We start from the raw sequence: 23896 nt of genomic DNA, 5'->3' as shown, positions 1-23896 counted from the left end.
AGCTCTTGCAGATCTTCTTTGGAGTTACGTGCCAGGAGATCTTGTTGCTTGCATGAGTGATTGGAAAAATGGTACCTGCATTGTTGAAAGTGTAGTGGGTATTTGCATAACTGAAGATTAAACAAGTGTTTTTTAGGCTAGAAAGGATCACCGTGACCATCTAGGCTAACTCCGACATAGCACTGAAGTTTCAGCCAGACTCTTGGACTTTTTGGAAAAAAAAAAAAAAAAAGTATCAACCATAATGCTTGCATGTAAGAACGCAACCTCAGAGTTTGTTCCAGTATTTCTTGTAGTGTTTTGTGCCTTATGAAGGCAGCTTGGATATCCACGTAAAGTAGTCTTCCAAATGGCATTACCTAGAGGCTTTTTTTTCAGTATTATTATGGTTTACGTAGGACTAGATTGAAAAATAAAATAAGACATACTTTATTTTCCAGGGCTTATAGCTCAGCCAGTTTCAAATGGATTGGTGAGAGCAGTTCTGAGTTCTCCAGCTTACAGCTGAGGTGTAAAACATTGCCAGAATGTTTTGCCCAGGCCACTCAGAAATCTTAGCAAGCACGTGATGCTTTCTCAGAAGTTCCTTGGGGGGTTGAGGGTCTTCTCAGAGACTTCTGTTCATGCGCGCTCCCAGCGCACACAGGGGGCTCTGAGACTTCTCCTAGCACGTTGTGTGTGGCAAGATCACTGCCTGGTTTTACTGTCAAGTTAGTGGTGAATATGGAGACACCTCTGCTTCCATAGCTGTGCTACTTAAAGCCTGATCCTGTAGTATTAAAAAAAAAAAAAAGAAGTTAGTTTTAATGTAGAGTTCCTTCCGAAATAGTATTAGACTTGCACACTGAATTAGTTGCCAAAAATCGTAGTATCTTCAGCAAAATTTAAATGACTCTTTGCCAAAACAGTTAGTCACCGCTTCTCACCAAGGGATGCTTAAATGTCTAATTTCAGCTTTTTGCTTCCAGGCTTTTTGGCTGAAGAGGTTTGTTTGTTTTGCTTTCTGAAATTAAACCACATTTATTTTCTATACTGAGGAGAATGTATGGATATTCCCCTTTTGGTTGGAACAACTGCAGGAGGTTTGCTCTTTGGCGGTTCTTTAGGGATGCTTGTAGTTTTAAGTTTGTGATGGGAAATACCTCTGGACAATTAAAACACTAAATATGTGAGTTTTTGAAAGTTAATAAAGATTTAATAAAGATAAGAATGAAAACATAGCAGTCAATTTCCTTTATCCTGTTCTAGGCAAAAAAAAAAAAAAAAGCTGTTCTCCTTTGCTTTTTTTTTTTTTTGGTCATAAAATCTGAGATGTATTTCCTCTGAATTGTAAAGTTTTGGAGGAAAAGCCTTCAGCACTCACTGCTCTCTTCTTGAATACGAGTTTTGTAGTACCATATTTTATTGAAAAATGATTGTGTTTTCTTCTCCACTCTCCTGTTTTCTTCAAAAACTTGCCTTTAAAAAATGGATACAGACACTGTGCTTGTTTGTTCTAAAACTAATCGGGGTTTTGCAACCATTGAGGGTAAATTCAAGTCCGTACGCAGGTATGGACAGAGCTTGGTGGATATGGTGTCTGCAGGAATTTCTCGGCTTTTGTCTTAGCGCTTTTTGAACTACTGCTGTTCCCTTATCTGCAAGTCCCCCTGTCTCCAGAGCATATTTCCATGTTCAGAAGAACAAAGGAGACTTTTAAGCTGGAATGAAGAATGTTTGGCATCTAATCTGTTGTGATCCCAGATAGTGCTTTTTAGTTACGCTGATACGTCTTGAGCTTGGCTGTAGATTTTAAATGATGAATACTAGAATATATTAAAATCCTTACAGCTAAAACACTTCCCTTAAAGAACTCAGGTTGTCATAGCATAAGCTGATGTGCAAGTTTTGTGTTTTCGTAAATTGGACGTTGAAACAGTCTTTGCAAGAAAAGCAAATCATACGAAGCTTTTTATTAGTGTCTCTTTGCTTTCAAGCAAGGAAGTTTCCAGTTTTCTCCTTGATTGCTTTCAGAGCTGTCCTTTGTGACTTCGCAGTCATTAATCTTAGATTTTTCCCTGAATCACTGCTTTTATTTCTGCTTTGAATCATGGGTCCTTCTTTTATGCTTTGCATTGTTGGCCTTCAGTGGCTTTATTAAATAACACAAATCTTGCTTTTGTTTGTTTTCTACAGTAGTTGCTAATAAAGGGTTTTGAGAATCAAGAACTATATGCTAGCTGCTCGCTGTTATCTGTTTTCATGGAATAAAATGGAAAAATCTATTGTTTTGAGGAAACTGAAGAGATCTTCCACGTCTTTGTGGTTGCCCAGTTTGGGTTGTAAGTTGGATCTGTTGGCAAACAGCATGAACTTCAATTGTTTTGTTTGTTTGATTGTTTTAAATAGGAGAAAACCTCTGACCACTAATAGGAGAGGAAATCCAGTTATGTTATGATGGGAAAAAAATACAAAACACACAGTGGAATTTAAAAGAGCAAACTCTGGAATTTGTGCTATCTTCGGTAATGCTATCAGTGGGACTTTGCTGAGCTTTGAGTCCTACTTAACTGCTCATAAACTTTACTAGGTGAATTTTGCTGGCAGTTGCATTTAATTACTTGCATATTTGCTAAAACTTGTGACCTCGTTTGCTTTATGCAGGGCTGTGTGAAGAATAAGCATACTTTGTGTGTGTGTGTGTGTGTGTGTGTGTGTGTGTGTGTGTGTAGTTTCATGTTTTAATGGGTGACATTGGTAGTTGGGTGATGGTTGGACCAGATGATCTTGGAGGTCTTTCCCAACCCTTACGATTCTATGTCTGCTGTGTCCATGAAGTGTTTTGTTAATAATAGCTAATATTTTAATATTTGTCTTGTTGAATGTTGCAGAATTAAACATCAGGTTTCAAAACAGGCTGGAAACAGTAGTCAGACGTGTTGGTGGAGCATCAGGCTGATGGGTATGGTATGTGTTCTCCACGTGCGAGTACTGTATAGTAGCTGGCAATATGCGAAACGTCTTCTTTAATACTGCTTGAAACTAGTGCTGGAATTAAGAGGATAGCAACTAACTTGGTATATTTTTTTTCAAATGGCATACTGCAGATGGCAAAGATGAGTGTTACACTGGAGGATAATTCCTGACTTTGCATTGCTGTTCACGAAAAAGCCCGAGTGATGCTCTGGAGTCATATTTGTGATTTCTTCCAGTGCTGCAAAACATGAGCGAGTCGTGTATTGCATATGACAAGTATAAGTATTTTTAAGATTTTGCTCCTACTTTCTGATAATATATGTGCTGATAACAAGCCTGTGAACCCCTGCTATGCAGGGCTATAGGTCGTGCCATCTAAAAAAGGGAAAGTAGGCACCAACCTCCCTCGAGGGAGTGGGATGCATAATAATTCAGGGACTGTTGTATACTGAGGTGATTGCTGGTGGTGTTTTCTGCACCTCTAGAGGTATTTTGCCAAGTGCTGAGCTACTTCGGAGCAGGAGACAAAAAGGCTGGGGAGGGAGGAGGCCGGGAGGACCCTGCAGGCTGAGTGCGGATGCTGTCTTGGTGGAAGATAGCTCTGCGGTGGCATGAGCCTGAAAGTGCAAGACTGAGTTAGTGTTTAAGAAATCTACATTGGGCACTTACTTATTTTAAAGTAAAGAAACAGTAAGTATTAGTGGCAGCTATAACTTTTAAAATGTTTTTTTCTAAGCTTTTCTTTCTGCTAATGCAAGTAGCAGAGCTTTTGCTTTAAAAAGCTCTAAAATCATGGCTTACTGCTGGGCACAATGTCGTGAACATGCTCAGGGTTGGAGGTACGGAAGGTACTTGAACTATTTGGTTGAGAGGAGACAGAGCTGCACGTCTTTGTTTTGACATGAGTGAAAGGCATGAGGCCAAAAGCCTGGAGGATTATGTTCGGAGACCAGAATAAAAAGCATTGAACTTCTCAGTAATGAACCGTAAGCATTAGGCCCAAAGAGTTTAGTGTATAAAAAGAAGGCGACAGCCAGAGGAATGGGTAGTACAACTTCGAGCTGTGATTGCTTGTATGTTGAGATTTCAGTCGCTGTTACCATACGTCAGTCCTCGCAGTGTTCCTCTCGAGTCTTTACCCTCGTTTCTCAGAAAAGCTTCAGTGTGTAGGGGAAAAAGTGGTGAAAACAAAATGTGTTCTTTGATGGGTTTAGGAGAACTCTTGAGTTTTGCTTGCTAATGCTGCTTATGTATTTCTGGGTGGAAGGCCATTAACCGCTTGATGTAAGATTTGGCAGTACGTTGTCGGTTTGAGTTAGTCCTGTTGGCTTCGGGATGATATTTTTGTGCAAAATGAAGTTTTGACTTAGTGTCTAAGCCAGAAGTCTTGTATGACTGTAGGCTGCAATTACTGTTCATATTGTCTGAATACTTTAACAACTGCAGACTGATAATTTTTGAATGAATGTTTAGTTGTACCTTGTTTACAGGGCAGAGTTGATTTCAAAGGGATGTTGTTTTAGCAAAAAATAGAAATTGTTATTCATTTGATTTAAAAAATAGTAAAAGAACACTGGAGAGGAATTCAGTAAATTAACTGTGAATCGCTGTGATCTGTTGCCCCAGTAATCCCTTCAAAACTGTTAAACAATTCCTGGGATTTAGGCTTATGTCTAATTAACGCAGCACACTTGCAGTAGTTACTATGTATGGAAATGTAAAGTTTGCTGGGCTAGTAGATAGCAGCGGATTTGTTTAGGTTGCTGATTAAAATATGTGCCTTTTCAATATGTACCTGATCAGAGGGAAGCTTAATAAATTTTAATATTCTTTATAGCAGAATCTCAGTCTCCTCTGTTTCTTGAATGAAATAGTATGTGTTGGAAGAGATCTCGGGAGGCTGTCTGTCTGTTCAGGCCCCTAGCTCCAAGCAGCACAAACTTGGGGCAGATTACTCAGGACCTTTTCCAGTCAAGTTTGGGTATCTCCAAGCCGTTGTGCCTTTAGCTATTGTGGCATCACGCTAGCTTCCTGTTCCAAATTATTTTTTTCCATTTTGTTGTGTCTTGTGTAACTAATATTGGGCAGAAAAACCTTTCCGGCTATGGGTGACAGTGCTGAGGAGACAAACTTGATGGTTCTGGAGGGTTGCATTCTTCGCATGCTGCTGGATGCTAATCTGTCATTCACCCTCTAATTGAAGCCCTCTGATTACCAATCTCCCATCTCACTCCTTCATGTTTCATCCATATCTCTCACATTCCAACACACGTGCTACTTGTCTTTGCAAGCAAACATAAAACATATAGCTAGGGTTTTAAAGATGTCTTGCTCAGTGGGTGGGATAGGACCACCCTGCTCGTATAGTCATAGGCTTCCCTCCATTGGAGTTGCTTCTTTCATTTGGATCTTATTGGGGTTTAAATCTATGGCTTTTTCAACTTGCAGAATATTCTGTTATTTAAAGAGCTACATTTTCCTATTATTATTATTTCACTAAGTGCAGAGAGAGTGGAAGGCATCCAAATATTTGTGAATAACTTTTGACCCTAGAAAATTAGAAGGAAAATCCAACAGGCTAGGCATTTAAGAAAAAAAGAAGTCTTTGCACTTCAGGTATTTGAAAAGAATTTTCCCTTTGTGCTTCTGGACTTTTTTAATGGCCTCCAACTTCTGCTACTGGGTGAGTTATCAATGCATTGAATATATCACAGCTGTATGGCCAACACTCCTTGAGAATCAAAAAAGAGCACTTAAATATGTTGTCCTGTTACCTTACTGTCTTACTATTTTTTTTTTTTTTTTTTGCAGTGGGACTGTGAGGAATGCAGTGAAGGAGATTTGGAAATGGTAGAGGAAAGTACTCCTCCAAATGTCATTAAATCTCTTCAAACATTTTAGATAAATTACTCCTTTAGGAGAGCTCCTTTAGGTTATGCGAAGGAAAGGATGCTGTATTTTAGCTCACCCTGTTTCTAGGCTGTCCACAGTCGTGTTCTTGATGGCAGTAACCAGTGGAGTCTTTTGAAGATTCCTGTGTACTTGGATTAGATATTCATACTCTTGAGGAGTTTCTCTCCAGGAAGCTGAATGGAAAAAACCTGCAGACTTGTAGACCAGTGATATAATTCAAATCAAATCCTGGTGCCTTCTTGGAAAACTGTCCGCAATGAAGAATGGCCAAGGGATTCTTGGTACATTAACATTCGGGTCTCACTGACGTTAATCTATGTTCTAGTAAGAAATGTGCACATCTATCAGTGTATAAAGATAGTACTTGGGTGTTGTGTACAGAGATTACTTCCCAGGCAGGCTTTCAGGTGGAAGAACTCCGTGCCTAATTTTTTTCCTGCCAGGGAGATAAAGGAGAGGGATGTTATTATCTAGAATGGGCCATTTGTAGGTGATAAAAACAGGAAATCCATACAACGTTCATGTACCCGTCTTCACAACATAGAGGTAAAAATGTCACAAGCAACAGCTTTAGGGTAGCTTTAGCTACTGCATGTGTCATCGCATGAAAGCAGCAAGAATGAGGTGAATATGATTGATCAGTGGCACAAAGCAGGGTCAGTGCTCGGTCCAGTCCTGCTAAACTTCTCCATCAGTGACCTCCACGATGGACCAGAGGGCTTCTTCAGCAAGTGTGCAGGCGACACACAGCTGGGGGGAGCAGCGAGTACACCGGAGGTGGTGCTGCCATCCAGAGGGACCTGGACAGGCTGGAGGACTGGGCTGACAGGAACCTCATGAAGTTTCAACAAGGGGAAGCGCAAAGTCCTGCACTGGGGAGGAACCACCCCATTGAAAAAGACCTGATGGGGGCCAACCTTCTGGAAAGGGCACTTCTGTGGGCACTTTCACACTCTTGTGGATCCTGACACTCACGCGGTCCTTAGGTGATACAGTTTGGGAACTAGACCAACTGAAAACTATCCTTACAAGAAAGTGCACAGCTTTTGTTTGATACATTCCTTAGGTAGGCGTACTCCAGTTTAGGACAAGTTTTGGAGGTGTCATAAGAGGACAGGAATTTTGTCTGGGAGAGAGCGGAGAGGGCAGGGTGAAACATGGCAGTGCCAGCTTGGTTGGTTTAAACATTATGGAGCGGTATCCTAAATTAATAAGACTGAAGGGAATTTTTGGAGGACCCTAGAGAGATGTTCGTCAGGTGTTCAATCTCAGAGCCTGTAAAGTATTTGGAATGGAAGGATGATCTCCAAAACACCATGTTCTGAAAAGCCAGCATCTCTACCAGTTCATGATCCTGCATTTGTGTCTCTATCTTCAACATCATTTAGTCTGGAGAAGGGGAGGCTCAGGGGAGACCTTATTGCTCTCTACAGCTACCTGAAAGGAAGGTGTGGGGAGCTGGGGGTCGGCCTCTTCTCACAGATAACCAGTGATAGGACTAGGAGTGGCCTCAAGTTGTGCCAGGGGAGGTTCAGGTTGGAAATGAGGAGACATTTCTTCTCAGAAAGAGCAGTCAGGTGTTGGGATGGGTTGCCCAGTGCGGTGGTGGTGTCACCGTCCCTGGGGGTGTTCAAGGAAAGGTTGGACGTGGTGCTTAGGGACATGGTTTAGTGGGTGACATTGCTGGCAGGGGTATGGTTGGACCAGATGATCTTGGAGGTCTCTTCCAACCTTAATGATTCTATGATCCCTTTTAAATATTTCCTCTTGCTGCTTCCAGTGTTTTGCATTTGTTCTTGCAGCACTTAGAAATGCATCCTGTGCAATTAATTTTTGTGTATTTGAATTTAGAGTGCATTATGAATGGCTGTGCTTGAAACTTTATCTGATATTAGTTCTCCAGTATGAAATCCTACTGCTCTGTTTGTGGTTTACCATCACCAGCAGCTTTACTTTTGTGAAGTGTGCGTGCACGTGCATATGCATGTGTTAGAAGGCGTTTTATTCGGTCCTTGTCCTTGGGATGTGACATTTAAACTTCCCCAGTTCTGAAGCATCACATTGACCAGGTGTCAGATCTCCAGCTTTTAATTCCTGAGGTTATGTCATGTCAGAACAACCCATGTTGTTTGTGCATTCCAGCGAATCTGGAATTCAAAACTGTTCCTTGTTTTGACTTCCCGAAGAGTAAAAGTTTCCAAATGTGCAAACGGAAAATGATGGCATTAGTCCCTGCTGGTACAAAATCCAGATGGCTTTCCTGCATCTGCTTGCAGTAGTCAATGGGGATGTGTGTCCCCCCCCAGTTCTGTCATGTTTGGTAAATAGTTGGTTTGCAGATATGAGACATCTTTCTTCTGTGGTCTAGGAAGATGTGGTTTTGATACTTTCATTTAAACGATTTGAAATTATGTTATTTAAATCAGAAAGAAAAAAAAAATCCTGGTGCGATTTCCACGATCCTGGTGTGAGATCCACAATGCGATTGCTTCCCACGGCTCTGTTCATCAGTGTCATGGAAAACCAGGGAGAGACAGTCAATGCTAGCCTCTATTCTGAGGACATGGTAACTATAAAAGGAATCTATCATGTATTGTTTACACATTTTAGAGTTTGGTTGCTTTCTTAAAGATGAGCGGAGTGTAATTTAGTTCAATTTCGTGCTGTGAATCAAGCCCCAAGTTCCCGTGCACTGAGCAGAGCCTTGCAAGGTCACAAACTCTGGATATAAAATCCAGAGTGCCCGTTTATCCTTACCACACTCGCATGCTGTGCTGAACATCCTTAGTCACTGGATTATTGTAACGGAATAGTAATTCACCGTGAGAATCCTTAGCAATAGTATTTCTCTCTACTTCGAGACTTTCTGGTGAAGTGGAGTGAATTTTCAGATGAGCCTTTTACTTTGAAGCCAATGTATCTCTAAATTGTTAATTACTTGATTGTGTTGTTCTGTTTAGTTCTTGTGTTGGCATGAAAATAGTCTGAAATTTTGCATGAAGTAATTGTTCTCTCCAGCTAATTGCTGCTAAAGGTGCGGGAAAAATTAATAGGCTCTCATTTTGTGTATTTGTGCTCTCTTTTTTGTGAATTTGTTTATCCATCCATCAAATAATTCACTTTGTTTCACTTTTGGATTTCAGGTACGTATTACTTCCAAAACACGTGTCCCCTTTCAAAGGTGGTAATCTTAAAAAGTGGTCAAATTTAGTGTATCAGAGGAAGCATGTATGAGAATGAGTCTCACTTTGATGTAACTGGGTATGTTTGTCTATTGTATAATGGGAAGCATTTGGTAGTCTCTTAGATCACAAATCAGAGATGTCTCCGTGAAGAAGAGCAGGAGAAAATACGTTCTTACGTTTTCCTAAAGCTCTATGGAAAAGAACTGTCATTAGATTTATTTAGTTACTGAATTAAAATATCATTAGACATCATAGAGTAAATAGAAGTGGTAATTCAATTTTTTCTTAATATATTAGATTAATCCTGTGTGTGCTTTCTACTTTTGCTGCTTTGGCAAAATAGTTTTGTTCTTTAAAATGAAGATTTAACTATTATTCGTTTTTAAATATTTGCATGCATCAGTGCAAGGTACTAATTCTGCTTCATTTTTCACCAAGGATAACAAGATACGGGATATGTCCTTTGCAGGACTAATACTGGGAATATATTTTTAAGTCAACTTAGCAAACCAATGATAGAAGATGTTTTCATGAGACTCTGAAGATGCAAAATGTCACATTTTTGTGTGACCGAGTTAATGAAGCGTTTGTCTTCAGTGTGTAAAATGTTTTGGGTTGGAGAATAGAGCAAATGACTCCATAGAAGTATTACTAAAAATGTGCAAAAGACATTAACTCTTTATACTTGTAATAATCCTTTTTGTATGTTACAAGTTTAATGTATTTCCTCCTCCAAATGGTATATTTTGTGAAATGAGTACTTTTATTTATCTGTAGGTTCCTTCAGAGAAATCGGAATCCTTTGCATCCATGCTGAGACGTTCACCTTTGATTCAGATGGGACCTGCCAAAGATAAAATTGCCATTGGTCAAATATTCCACATTGTAGAAGACGACCTTTACATAGATTTTGGTGGCAAGTTTCACTGTGTGTGCAAAAGACCAGAAGTAGATGGAAAGTAAGTAATAAAGTTATGGTAAGCAATTAAAATAGGGGAATGAAGAACTGAAGTGCCTAAGTAATTTGACTTGATTTTCTGGACTGAACTTTCATAGTTTGTGTGAATTATGTGGTTTAAACTAGGGAAGTTAATACTTTCATTCTGCACAATATTTTATCACAGACAGATCTGTCTAGCTCAGAAATCATTCTTTTGTATGCAAATTCCTTTGTAAACTTGCTTTATTGATATCTACATTATTCATGAAGACCAAAGGAAATTACTTTTCTTTGAGATGTGGGTTGTTCACAGAACACCGGTTATGGTTCTGAAGTAATTTGCTGGCATTTTCTGTTTTGTGTTAATTTGAATATACAAGTTAACAGATTTTTTCTTCTACTGAAATGCATGTTGGCAGCAAATTGATAATGGACTGAATGGTTTTGTGATAGAATGATGTTACGTGTGTGTATGATTTCACTTTTGTCCATGTTTCGTTCAACAAAGCTAACATGTTCTTCAGTTTGTTTTGTGAAAGTAACTAGATCGTTATAATTTCAGTTAAAGAAACTTAGTTATGATATTGCTTCAATTACAGATAAGGAAATCTGAGTTTAAGAAGTTGTTACTGTAAGAGAAGCATCAGCTTTTCATAGTAAAGGTAGTAAACCTAATCCATCTACTTCTGTAAAATGAACTTAGTATTTATTTCATGGGAGAAACCTCTGCTCTTTATGAGAGAGCATAGCACGTGTGAATGGAAAGCAGACTGATCGAGTCTTGTTTTCTTCAGTTCTGAGTTGCTTTGCAGCAGCTGCAGGTGAGAAGGAGCTTTCCTTTTTTGTTTTGTATTTCCCTAGAGGGAGAGCCCTGTCTCTTGTCTCATTTCCACTTGTGCAGTAGGTTTCACCTTCTGATCGGTGGGGCTTTTGTCACTAGGAACAGGGAAATTGTTATTATCTGAGTTGGTAAAACAAGCATTATTTATTGAAATACTTGGAAGCTTTGTGAACATGGAACTTTAGTGCTGTATAGACAGTAAGCCTTCTTGCGCAGGAGCTATCTATTCTAAATACACGAACGTGAGGTGACATACTGGGGAGTTTGCACGTTATTTGGCTCCTGGTTGTCTGAAGGAGGTTTCAGCCACTGCCTCTTCCTGATCAGACAGTCCATGGCAGATACCCACCGTGGCTCTGTCTGTCTTGGTCTTCTCTCTGATTCTGACCCGTAACTCTCAGCTCCCTCTGCCTGTAGGATAGCACGGTTGCATGCATTCCTGCTGCTCCTTGCTTAGGGTGCAGCTCCCATTATCTTGTCCCAGGTTTGCTTGCCTGCTTTGTCCCAGGTTTGGGGAGCAGGCAACTTCTCGTATTGTCTTTAAGTCCCTAACTCAATTCATTTACCTGGTGAGTGCTCAGCCCACCTCTCGCTGCTTCCTTCTGTGTATCTCGCTTTGCCCTGGTGCTCTGTAATAGTGGGGTGACGAGATGAAGTGTGGGAAAGAAAGGTATTTCAGTGAAATGTGTCTTCCTGAAAAACTTCACAGGTAGACAGGTGTTTGGTCTGGCCATGGTTGTCTTTTAACTCCTTTCCTCTCTTTTTGCTCCTAATGCTGTGTTTCTGTTCTGTCAGTGCAGGCTGTAGTGGTGTTGTAGGAAGTGAGACCCAAGGAAATGTGTAGGAGCGGGCGCTTCAGAGTTCTCTGTTGAACACTGGGAGCATAAACCTGGTGCTGAGAGCACCTAGGCCAATAATACTTTTTGGCTCTGTGTACTAAGGATAAAAACAAGTAGATCCACATAAGGCTTGGTCATGCCTGTCCCCTGCCTTTGAGTGGCAGTAGAGAGAGGGACATAAAGAGTCTGGGCATTTTTAATGAAATACAGTTTGGAGCTAAAGTCGGTAGGTACTTCACCTGATGGCATAGGCAATGTCCACAACACCAAGTATGTGGTGGCAGTGGGAGAAGTAGCGTTGGTACCGATAGACCCATAGACCCCCAGCATTCATTGAGATGTAGGAGATTGATTCAACTCCTGTTTCTCATCAGTTCAGTCTTAGAACCTGAGTTTGTTGATGATCTCTTAAATGTTTAAATGCCATACAGACTTAATCCTCTAAATAAAAATATTTGTATCAGAAAATAAATAATTGAAATAAATCTCACCCTTTTTCCAATTCATTATGTTTCTGTAATTGGAATTCCTAAAATTTATCTGGATTTTTCAAAGAACACAGTTGTGGGCAATCTTTTGTTCTGTTGTTTGTTGTTAGCTTGTCATAAGATGCTGAGTCATGTAACATATTTGTTCCAGTCCATTTCTGGGGGGATTTATAATGTGAAACTTGCGGAATACTTGTGGAATCAAAAATAAACCCAGCAAACTTCTATCTTAGCTGCATATATCATCGATAGTACTGAGGTGCTGCTGAGTTTGGATCTCATGACTTATTAAAATGTAGTGGGAAGAATATGCAAGCAAATGTCTTTGCTTGTACAATTGCTTTGATCTGTGTACTTAGTAAAGACAGTAGTTCATTGATTTACTGAGTAAAGTTTGCCTTACCAAAACAAATACAGTCTTTTCATATACTGGCCTCTTAGTAAGTGTAAAGGCTTAGTGTCTTTTGCTGTTAATGCACCTTAAAATGAGATGTTATTCCCTTTGGAAGGGTATAGCTGTTTTAGATCATCAGAAAAAGGGGCAAAACAGTGCTGTAGTACCTTCTTCCAAAACTTGAAAGGAACTCAATAGAATTTGCAGTGTGTATTTAGGTCTGTGCTTACTTTGGTGACTGCCATAAGACTTTGATACTGTTATTTCTGTTAATTCCCTTGCTGACAGAAGTGACATTATCTCTGTGTCTTACTGGCATGTTATCAGTAGGACTGTTTACTGTTTTGTTCACAAAATGTTTATTGTTTGTGCCAAGGAGAAAGAAGTGCACATTAATCTACAGAAAACAGATGATTTCTTGAAGGCCATCAGTTCAGGACAGAAGAATCAGATTTAATCTTCAAATGTGGAAATACATAATACAAGTTTTATGAAGTCTGCCTTGTGAGCATGGCTATTCTAGTACCTGTATTCTAATGCTGATCTCTGCTTTTACTGTCTTGTCTCTTCAGGCATTCAGTAACTTATCCAAAATGTTAGTTTAGAATCTCTACGGGGGGAAACCCTTTCTATTGCCATTTCTGTAACGAGGCATCTTCATGAGGACATGTGCTGTTGGTATTTTCTTAGTTGTTACACTCTTTTTGAGTTCTCACCAGAAGTCGACTATTTGCTTTGATACTATAATATAGTTTGCTTTACCTCATGTCATGTCCTTTGACCTTTGAAAGTGCTAGAAGTTACTTGAAAAATCAAAATCCTACTTGAGGTTCTTCTCCGAAAATCTGGTTCTCTTAACCTGCTAAGTCCTGATCCTGACAGCTGTGATTTCTTGGGACGTGCAAGTGAAAGACCCTGCAGGTCTACTGCCCCATGGCAATCAGGATTTCATCCTCAAGACTGTCTTGGCTGAAGGAGTAACTACAGAAACAGACGTCCTTAGCTTGGCAAATTTGAAACAACTTCCTGAATATATTTTTGTGTCAGCTCTTCTAAAGTAATTTTTCAACCTTAAAAAAAAAAAAGTAAACTAGTAAGTAAAAGAAATCTTAAAACAGCAGTGATATGGAATTTAAACTGAATGAACATTTGAATTACTTTTTTGCTGCTTGTTTTCTTTCTTCCCACCGTCTTTGCAAAAGCTGTTTCATAGGTTTGCAAAAAGCATATTTTATTAGTATTGATTGTTTTGAGATTGTAAGCATAATTCAGCTTAGAAACCAAAGGTATTGTTGGAGAAACGTCACAGGGCTCAGGCAGGGAGGTATTTGGTTATAAATATCAACAGCGGATTGCTGTCTGGGGTTTACTTCATGTGACAAAAGTATTTATTACCGTTATGATTTCAAGGTCTTACTTAATATGTGTTGTACTTCTTTAATATAGACTGTGATTAATAAATATATTTCTTGTTATGCTTTGATTTAAATTCTGTATTAATTTTGAGTTTTATGACAACAGTATGTGGAACTCTGTAAAGCATGCAGAGACTGTACGAATGGCAGAAAGGGTCTGTAGGAAAGCCAGGGTAAACTGGCTAACTACTGGGTAACTTTTCAGCTATAGGAAGAATATTATGTTTTTTCCCCATTCTTTCTTTTAACATGCAGAGGAAACGAAGTGTCATTCTTAGATCTCCAAATGAGCAACACTTTAATCCATGGTGAAAAGTTGCTGTTATAACCTGCTTCTGCCATTATCAGATGGAATTCTTAAGAACCAGAAAATGTGGGAAGGGGTTGTGCTGACACTGCCTGATACATGGTCTGCACCTGTACTGTTAATGACCAATTCCCATTCAAAGCACAATGGCTTTCAGCAATTTTCTGAAATGTAGGATTGTAGGACCAGCTTCCAGAGAGGATTAAGCTGCACCTTTCCATGCCAGTGTAATGAAGCTTTATTTTCAAAGCCTGCTTTAACCCTCCAGCAACTGCAGTATTATCAGGCTATAGGATCAGAAAGACACTTCCTTTAGGTTTGGGTGTGCAGCTGGTGCAGGGATTTCCAGTATATCCTGTGGCAATTTTACTTGACACCTTTTATACTGTGCATATTTGCCAAACTTAAATAGTAGAGAAGGGAAGAAAATCATTTGACGCCGGCTGCGATTTAGATCATGACAGCTTAATGAGCATCCTAAAACATTACCTAATGTTGTTTCGGTAAACTGTATCAAAATGTTCATGCTGTTTGAATGGTTGCCAGAGTGAATTTTATTTGGGAAACATTTTAAATTCTTCCCTTTTTGTTCTATTTTTAAAATATTTTACAGATAAGGGCAGAGTGGAATCCAATTAAAAATACTGTATCTTTTTAGTCTGGGTAATGAGAGTAAGTCTGGGTGTTTTATAGCAAATTCGTTTACTAAGGCTGTTTTAAGTTAGGCAAAACTTTAAAAGATCTGCTAAAAATTACAAAAAAAAAAAAAAAAAAAGAAAACGAGTTCTCCACAAAAAGGTGCACAGAAGAATCTGCAGGGAGAAGAATTTCAATAAGACAACATTTGGTTTAGTTCCAGTTTGTGTGTTCAGCTAAGTTACTGTGCATTAAGCTAGGGGTGAGTCTGGAGTTATCTACTCCACTGCCATTCCATGTGAATATGCTTCTTGAGCAATTACTGCCCCTTTCAGCCAGAACCAGCGACCTGACATAAAGCAAAGTACAGAGCAATCTGCCTTGCTCTCAGTGTGCGGCAGGTACTCGCATAAGGAAAGGTGCCACTGTATAGTAAATTCACCCTGTGCTTGCTGAGCCTTTGTTTCCCTGACTGTTGTGTATGTAGTGGTGCAAGATTACTGTGGCAAGGTTCAGAGAGGCAGTGGTAAAGACATAATCTTTCCAACTCTTTTCTTTAAAATTAAATAAAGACCAGAAAACTGGCAGGAGTTAGCATTTTCATAGCTGAGTTCTGCTAACGTTTGTAGATACTCCCGTTGACATAATTTCATTAATCTATTTAATGCCTTGTGGCTTTTCTTTCATTAGGGGCTTTTTTAAAATTAAAATAGTTGCTTTCCTTCTGATCAGTGCTAGCTGCTTGAGTCATTGGTTCCCTTATAAAAAGTCAGTGTGCATTTAGGCCAAAAAGTGAAGAGATTTTTATGAAAGTAAAGATTTGTTTCAGATGTCTGGAGTGCTGCTTTAAACATTGTAAATAAAGCATGGTGATGCTGTCTGTCCTTTTTAAGTGCACCTTTCTTTTGCTGTAAGTGTTCATTTTAACCCTTACAGTACTATGCATATAAAGAGGTACAAGATGCTTTACAGCTTTTATAGTAGCTGATGCTGTCAAGTAGATCTTGTCTTTGGGGCTAGTTAAGCAGGAGGAGCGTAGGGGCAGCTGGGCAGGATCCTCTCCTGCAGTGAGTGACAGGCCAGCAAATACACGTATCGCTGCCCCTGTGCCCAAGGGACGAGCACCGAGATCACTGAAATTCATCAGTTATCTCTTTGTAGTGCTGGTCATAACGCAGGCAAACCAAGCAACGTCTGCCACTGAAAAACCAGACTCCAACAGAACATATCCAGAAGCATCCTGTAGAAACTTGGCATAACTAACAGCAGGAGGAGGGACACTTGCCTTTTGCCAGAGATGAGGAGCCTTCCCCCCCCGTCATCATGGCCTTTGGGGTAGAAAGCATCTTTCCAGTGACATTAACCAGCTCGCTTGAGTGCATCCCACCTGGTCACGTGCACTTGTCTGAATTGAATTGGTTTAAATGATCTCTAACTTTATTCTCCTCCATTGCAAATGCTGCTTCGCTCCTTCACACTCTGCACATGGGTCAAGAAGCTTGAGAGTAGGCCTCTGGGTGAAAACCTGGGCAAAAAAGAGGTGTTGAATACCTGAGCCTTTTCCATGCACCTTGTCTCAAGGTTCCCTGTCTCAATGAGCATGGATGATCATGTATCCTCTTCTGCTTCAAAACAGTGATGTTAGACTTCCCTCTTTTCTGTCTGGAAGGTAAGAATGCTATGGGGAGAGGAAAGGAGAGGGTTTGTACTGCAGCCCTTCGTAAGGGGAGAAGAAAGAGGATGAGATAGGTTTCAACGTGAGAGAAGGGGTGAACTTGTTGGAGATCATTAAGTGCACAATCACAGAGGTGCTCTATGAATATGTGGATAGGGGAGAGAGAAGCTAAAAATGTCCTGGCCTTTGGGAAAAATAAATGGAGAAGAGGAAAGGTAAGGGTTGGGAGTCTCCAGTGAAATCCTTGCATAGATAGCTATGAAGGTGATGCACAGAGGTGTGCTCCAGAGGAAAAGGAGGTTAGAGAGCCAGGTCAGCATCATTTAAAGAGACCCAGAAAATTCATGACCTTCTGGCAGCCTGGCAAATCATACAGCTTTCACGTCAAAGTTTTAATGTTGATGGTACTACTACTGCTTTTTTTTTTTTAAAGCGTAGTAACGTGATGTATAAAGGAAGCAAGTCTTGCTGCAGCAATGCTGATTTTAGTTTTACACGTTTGTTTTCACAGTAGTCTATTTCCTTTTTACTATCTGTTGCCAGCTAAATATCACCTATGTGTGGTGTGTAATTCTCGAGGGGAAAGAGGGAAATTGCTAACGAGCAGTATGAGGGCTACAATAAGAGTGATGCTTTTGCAAGTACAATTTTCAAATTCCTGCAGATGCAGAAAATACGGGTCATTTGAAAGGGACTGAAAACCCATAGAAACATAGTACTGTTTTTTCAGTATTAATATATATTGAAGGTACTGAAAAAATGCACACCTTACTGAATCAATGTGCAAAACTCCTTTTTATTTCCATGGTGTAACTTTGGCATAGAAAAGGCTGTAGGACTGCTGAGGAAGATTTTAAACTCCCACTTGTGTTAAGTGAGGAAAATGACAACAGCAACTACACTAGCAGCATTTTCTCATTCTATTTGTGCATTTGATTTATTGCTGATAGTTCATTGGTGTTGGTATCTTCCTCCTTTGCTGCCTCCCTCCTTCAGTTGTAGTTTTCATTCTCAACAAATCGGTCTTTTCCTCACAAGCCTTTCTAGTAGTAAGCACACTGTAAGAAAATTATAATAAGATGAAGTAAATGCGCAGCCATTTTCTTATATGAACTAAATTATCTTCTGTCCTTCCTTAATCTTTTGATGCCATTTCCTTGTTCATGTGGTCTGGTAATGCTATTTGTATTGGTATGTTGAGCCCCTTCCAGTCTTGTTTTCTGTATTCTTTTTTCCAATGCTGATTTTTAATGCATATTATAAATATACAGTGTGGTTGCATTTATCATTAGTTACAGTTTTATATCATTATATTCAGTATTATATGTTAGTAAGCCTTTTTAGTTCATACATTATTGCTCACCTCTTTACCAGTGAGTTTTCCAAATGAACTATTAGAATTTGCGGTTTTATTGTGTGCTTTTAAGCAGTTACCATGTTTTAGGGGTGACTGTATTGTAGCAGTACATGTATTCCTTCCAATAATGCTTTTGGAAAAATTAATAAATCATTTTTGCTCTTTTATATATAATTAAAGCAGACATTGCGTGATTTACTAACATATGTATTAACATCATCTTCTGTAATCAGCAAGAACTCACCATTCAGACAAATTGCTCTATTCTTTTGTCGTCAGCTCTGATTTTTTGAAAATATTTCTTGCCTATTAAAAACAATGTCAACAAAACCAATAAACCTATAGTGGCATAAGTAAACAGCCATGGAGAATTTGGTAAGATTGGAGAACTATGATTTCTTTTGCAACTATAACTTCAAATGGTGTAAGTCCATAAGCCCATCAGTGCCATGTTGCTCGTAAATTTGTAATACCAAGTAGGTCCCTGAAGTCAAAGAAGTCTTTGTACTTGCCTGCTCCACCCTCACCTTCTTCAGCCTCAGAGTTGTGCTGCCCATCAAGTAAGCACTTATTTATTGCAGGGACAAATTCCTCTGCACTTTGAAGGATCTTAGACCATCTTATTTTTGACTTGTTGAATAATTGTGACCTGGTCAAACTTGCTGAAGTATAAAATGAAGTTCACACACGCTTTCCTGAATCTTTTCCAAGTTGTATCTTTTATGGAAAACATCATCAGACAGCCAGACTCCACGCTGTGAAAACCAGTCTCTAGCTGTGATTAAAAGTACCAGAATGTCATGTTGAAATTCTCTTAGGACCAAGGTGGTTGGCACCAGTCATCAGCAAACTTGGCTTTTGGCACTCCAGTCAGCCTTCGGTCACAAACTTTGCCCAAATTCCAGGGAGAAATGGTAAGCAGGACTGCTCTTGTCCTGTTCCCACATACCACTACTGCAACTTGAAAAGGAAGCCTTATTGTTTATGTTTTAAGACAGCTAATCTCAAGGAGGTGGCACGAACTCCCTTTCCTACAAAGCTTCCATATAGTGCAATTCGCTGTTGCTCCTAGCCCAAACAATGCATGCGGTGCCACTGTGTCTGCTGGTGAACAATTTCAGCTTTCTTTTCAAAAGCATGCTCACAGAGTAGCCATGTGATTGCAAACTCAGGCTGTGTACTTCAGCAAATAACCTCTAACTTATTTATAGCAGTGTGCATTGCTGAAATTACAGCATTTTTATCCCCTATGGACATAGCTTATTATTTGCTTGGTTGCTTTACAATTGTGCCTGTTTTTGCCACCCACTGTAGATCGTTCTTCAGTGGTTATTCTCAACCACAAATTGAGGTGTTGGCTTTTTGTGGTTCTGTAATACACAAAGACACTGCTTCCAGAGTTCCTGGAGCCCAAAGTGTGTAACCATTTTTTGGACTGTAAATTTTTCATCACAGATAGATACTCTGGGGTTTGGTTAATGTAATAATAGCATGGGACAGGTGTTGGTTATCAAAAGTACAATTCATCAGCATAGACCTAGGATTACTGCCACAGCAGTGCATGCTATCCTGCAGATCCCTTTTTTGTCTTCGTTTTTCATTTCTGTCATCAGTTTGGAGTAGCAGAGGGTTATGAGATTTGATGGCCTTTGGAGGAAACAAACAAACAAAAAAAACCAAAGCAACCCTCAAAAAAAACTAGCAGCATTTACTGGTGAAAACTTTGTGCCAGCCCTGTCTTCTCAGGGCATCATGATAAATGGAGATGGAATATGCTGTATAAAATGTCTTGGGAGAACAAAGCAGTCTATAGGTGGCCTGGGGCTCTTTTGGCAGTGTCAAGGACTGTAAATACTAGTTAAGCCACACATTTTCTCATATGTGGACGTGCACACACACACGATAGAAAACAAAGCTTGGGAAACTTACTACTGCATTGGAAGGCTTGAGTGCTGTCTGTAGGAGATGAGGTAGGTTAACTCTCTCTTTTGCCCTAATTCAGATATTGGATGTGAAGAACTATAGAAACTAGAATTATACACTCATCATTAAGGTTGTTTCTAGTATTTTGTTTTAAAACCCGTGGGAATAGGTGACTTAAATCTTTGTATGCAATCTATTTGGAAATTATTTTTCCACGCTACGATAAAGCCTTGCTGTTGGCACGTGGGGAGGAGCTGCCTTACTGAAATACTTGTAGTACAGTAAATTACCCCAACAGCCAGATAAGGCTCTAGGAATGTCAGCCATCCCAGATGCAGAAGATTGCGATTCCTGGTGCAAGCCCTGGCCCCCCCCATCGCGTCTGACTGAGGGTCTCAGGCTGACAGCTGGCGAGGTAGCAGTGTGCTGGTACGTAGGTGTTGTGTACTCCTTAGGGGTGCAGGGAGCTGGGCTTTGCTCCACCACACAGCAGAGCAAGGTCCAGATGTTCCTGGCTTAATTTCTGCTCACATTGACGCATTCCTGTAGCACAGGCAAGGGAAAACTAGCCCAGGTTGCTGAAGCAGTGTAACTGGTCAGGTGTAGCTGTGGCCTCGACCCTCTCCTTAGCATAACAAATTCAGCTGCAGTGCTGCCCTGCTGCAGCCTTTGATTTCAATTCGGGAGCTAGCTTCGCCTCAACTAGCTCATGGTCTCTGTGCTGCAGTCCAGTGAGAGGTGCAGACTTGCCCAAAGACAGAAGCTGTTTAGTTGCTAGGTTGAGAAATTGAATTAATTACTGTTAGGACCAAATGTGAATTGCAGAGCTTCATATAATATGGATCCCACTCTGCAAAATTAATGCTATCATATAACTCTAAACCAAGGAGTGGTAATTATTCATCCCTTTGGAGTAGAGAGTCTGAGAAGGGGATTAGCACAGCTAGAGGAACGTTCTGCAGCTGATATACGAACCTCTTGGTGTTCAGAAAGCATTAGTTAAGCCTTCCACAGATCATGATATTAAAGTTGGGCTTCTTGTTTTTTGTTTGTTTGTTTGGTTGTTTTTTTTTGGCTTCTTTAGTCTTTGGGTTCATATCACTTTTTTTTAAAAAAAAAAAACACTATAGGAATTTCTACTTAAACCAACATTTTTAAAAAGGCAATAGAGCATCTTTTACCTCTCCTGTGAAGACAGGCTGAGGGAGTTGGGGTTGTGCAGCCTGGAGAAGAGAAGGCTCTGGGGAGACCTTACAGCGGCCTTCCAGTACCTAAAGGGGGCCTGCAGGAAAGCTGGGGAGGGACTCTGTGTCAGGGGGTGTCGTGATAGGACAAGGGGGAATGGCTTTAAACTAAAAGAGGGGGGACTTAGACTAGATATAGGGAAGAAATTCTTCATTCAGGAGGTGGTGAGGCACTGGCACAGGCTGCCCAGAAGCTGTGGATGCCCCATCCCTGGAGGTGCTCAAGGCCAGGCTGGATGGGGCTTTGGGCAACCTGGTCTGGTGGGAGGTGTCCCTGCCCGTGGCAGAGGGTTGGAACTGGGTGGTCTTAAAGGTCCCCTCCAACCCAAACCATTCTGTGATCTTGTGTAACAATGCAACTGCAAGAACCAAGGCTTTAAGACTTGGTCATGCTGCCATCCAGAGGGACCTGGACAGGCTGGAGAAATGGGCTGACAGGAACCTCATGAAGTTCAACAAGGGAAAGTGCAAAGTCCTGCACCTGGGGAGGCACCACCCCATTGAAAAAGACCTGATGGGGGCCAACCTTCTGGAAAGCAGCGTGGCAGAAAAGGACATGGGGTTCCTGGTGGACACCAGAGTTGAAGAAGAGCCGGCAGAGTGCCCTTGAGGCCAAGAAGACTGATGGCATCCCACGCTGTGTTAGGAGGAGTGTTGCCAGCAGGTCGAGTGAGGTGATCCCCTCAGCACTGGTGAGGCCACATGAACTCCTGGCTCCAGCTCTGGGCTCCTCAGTAGCTTAGAGACCCGGGCATTCTGGACAGAGCCCTGTGAAGGGCCACGAAGATGCTGAAGGGACGGGAGCCCCTCTCTGGTGAGGGAAGGCTGAGAGAGCTGGGACTGTTCAATGTGGAGACGAGAAGGCCGAGGGGGATCTTATCAATGGTATCGATACCTGAAGGGAGGCTGCAGAGAGGCTGGCGCCGGGATCTTGTCAGTGGTGCCTGAGGATAAGACAAGAGGCGATGGGCAGAAACGGGATCACAGGAGGATCTGTCTGAGCACTAGGAAGCCCTTCTGTGCTGTGAGGATGACGGAGCGCTGGCACAGGTTGCCCAGGAGGCTGTGGAGTGTCCTCCTTGGAGATGTTAGGAAGGTGCCTGGACGTGGTCCTGGGCAAGCAGCGGTAGGTGTCCCTGCTTGAGTGGGGGTAGGACCAGCCAATATTCAGAGGTGTCTTCCAATCTAAGCTGTTCTGCAGCTCTAAGATAATAACTTCATAGAAAATCTGTCTGCAAGACCGAAAGCAGGCAGGCCATAGGTGCTTTAGTCATGCGTTTGTATTTGCTGTCAACTGCACTGAGGGGGATGTTGCATCAAAGCGAGCAGTGGGTGTTGACTGCCATTAGGAATAAGCTGAAAAGTCTGATAAAATTAACTTTGTCAGCTACTCCTACGCATGGAATCCCTGAAAAATGCTTTTCATCCCCTGACACATCATGTAACTCCTTTACAGCCTATTTAGTTGCCATTATCCAACCTGGACACAAAAGCAGGTAAATTCCTAATAGGATAGGTAAATCTTTTAAGGTTGAGTGTTTCGAAGCTGTGTATGGGATTCAACTTCTTTGCTAATATTGGATAGGTCTGGAAGTCCGATTAGAAAGAAAAAAAAAACACATTATTTAGAGGCAAAAATAATGTATCTGTGTGGGACTAGAATAGGAATAGAAATCGACTATAATTTTTTTATCAAATGTTTTGGTGGAAGAAGCAGAGGTAATAGAAGTACTAAAGCAACACTCAACTTGTATGCAATTGCCCTTACTGGGTAAAGAGCTTCTGACAGAGCATTGCTACTATTGTTTTTGCCTACCTGATTTTCCTAAATATTCAAGATGAAATTTCAAGTCTTAGGCAGGTATTGCTGCTGTGCTGGAAGATATGCAGTATAAGACTCATTTATTAAAGAGGAGAAAAAGTATTACTATTCTGCGAGTACTCCGTAGCTGTTAAAACTTGCCTTCATAAATTTTGGAGTCTGTGTGTGGTCACTGCTGCCGTGGTTCTGTCGGCAGTCTGGGAACGGCAGCAGCCAAGCAGAGATGCGAGTTTCTGTTGCTTTGCGGACTTGCTGAACATGTCTGTGATTTGTGGACACTGAAGTATGATAGTCGTGCAACTTTTTTTCCTAACAAAAATGAAGCTTTTTCCTTTTGTCAAAATGGAATTTATGGAATTTTTCCATTTTCCTTACTTAGCATTTCACAACTGTTCATTTTTATCGAAAGAACTGAATATCCAGCCACCCAGCATGGGTAAGAAATAGTAACTAGCCCCCCCACAAACATATACCAAGTCCTCCATGTCCTGAAGGAATTGTTCTGAAAAATCCTGGAGATGTTGTTTAAATGAACCTGCGTTGAGACTTGGCAGCCTCTGATAACATGGAGAAGTGCACATAATTTGGTCACAGTGCATGATCATCTACCTGCCTAACCAAGAAATTGAGATGTGTCTCTAAAGGTAGAGAAAGAACCATTGGATAAAATTAAAAATGCATCTCACTTATTAAGGTTTGTTAGGTCTTGTTAGTAGTGTAAGGTCTAAGGTTAGTAGTTGTAAGGTCTTGTTAGTAGTGTATATGGAAAAGAGCTTAAGCAATTTTTCTTTTATTAATTATAAGAAGGAATGAAGGAGGAATGAAGGATTGCTTGTTTGTTCTTTATGAAACCTCATGTTCTAGTCTTTATTGTCATAGTAATTAGTGGGCTCTTCCAAAGATAATGAGATCTTATTAACCAGTTTCACAGTTGGTATAAATCTATGTAGAGGATGCCTTTA

The 23896-nt window shown here is 40.6% G+C and overlaps 1 protein-coding gene across 1 annotated transcript in view; it reads left to right on the top strand.

Annotated features, from left to right (window-relative positions):
- Window positions 1-23896, top strand: part of TPD52 (tumor protein D52) — a 124263-nt gene that overhangs the window by 48379 nt on the left and 51988 nt on the right. The window contains exon 6 of the mRNA XM_050708691.1: window positions 9831-10012. Within this exon, the coding sequence (XP_050564648.1) occupies window positions 9831-10012 (182 nt within the window). The remainder of the gene's footprint in view (window positions 1-9830; window positions 10013-23896) is intronic.

The sequence above is a fragment of the Cygnus atratus genome, chromosome 2 (genome assembly GCF_013377495.2).
Source record: "Cygnus atratus isolate AKBS03 ecotype Queensland, Australia chromosome 2, CAtr_DNAZoo_HiC_assembly, whole genome shotgun sequence".
Classification (NCBI taxonomy): Eukaryota; Metazoa; Chordata; class Aves; order Anseriformes; family Anatidae; genus Cygnus; species Cygnus atratus.
Note: the sequence above shows the minus strand (reverse complement) of the source record. Positions and strands in the feature narration are given on the sequence as shown.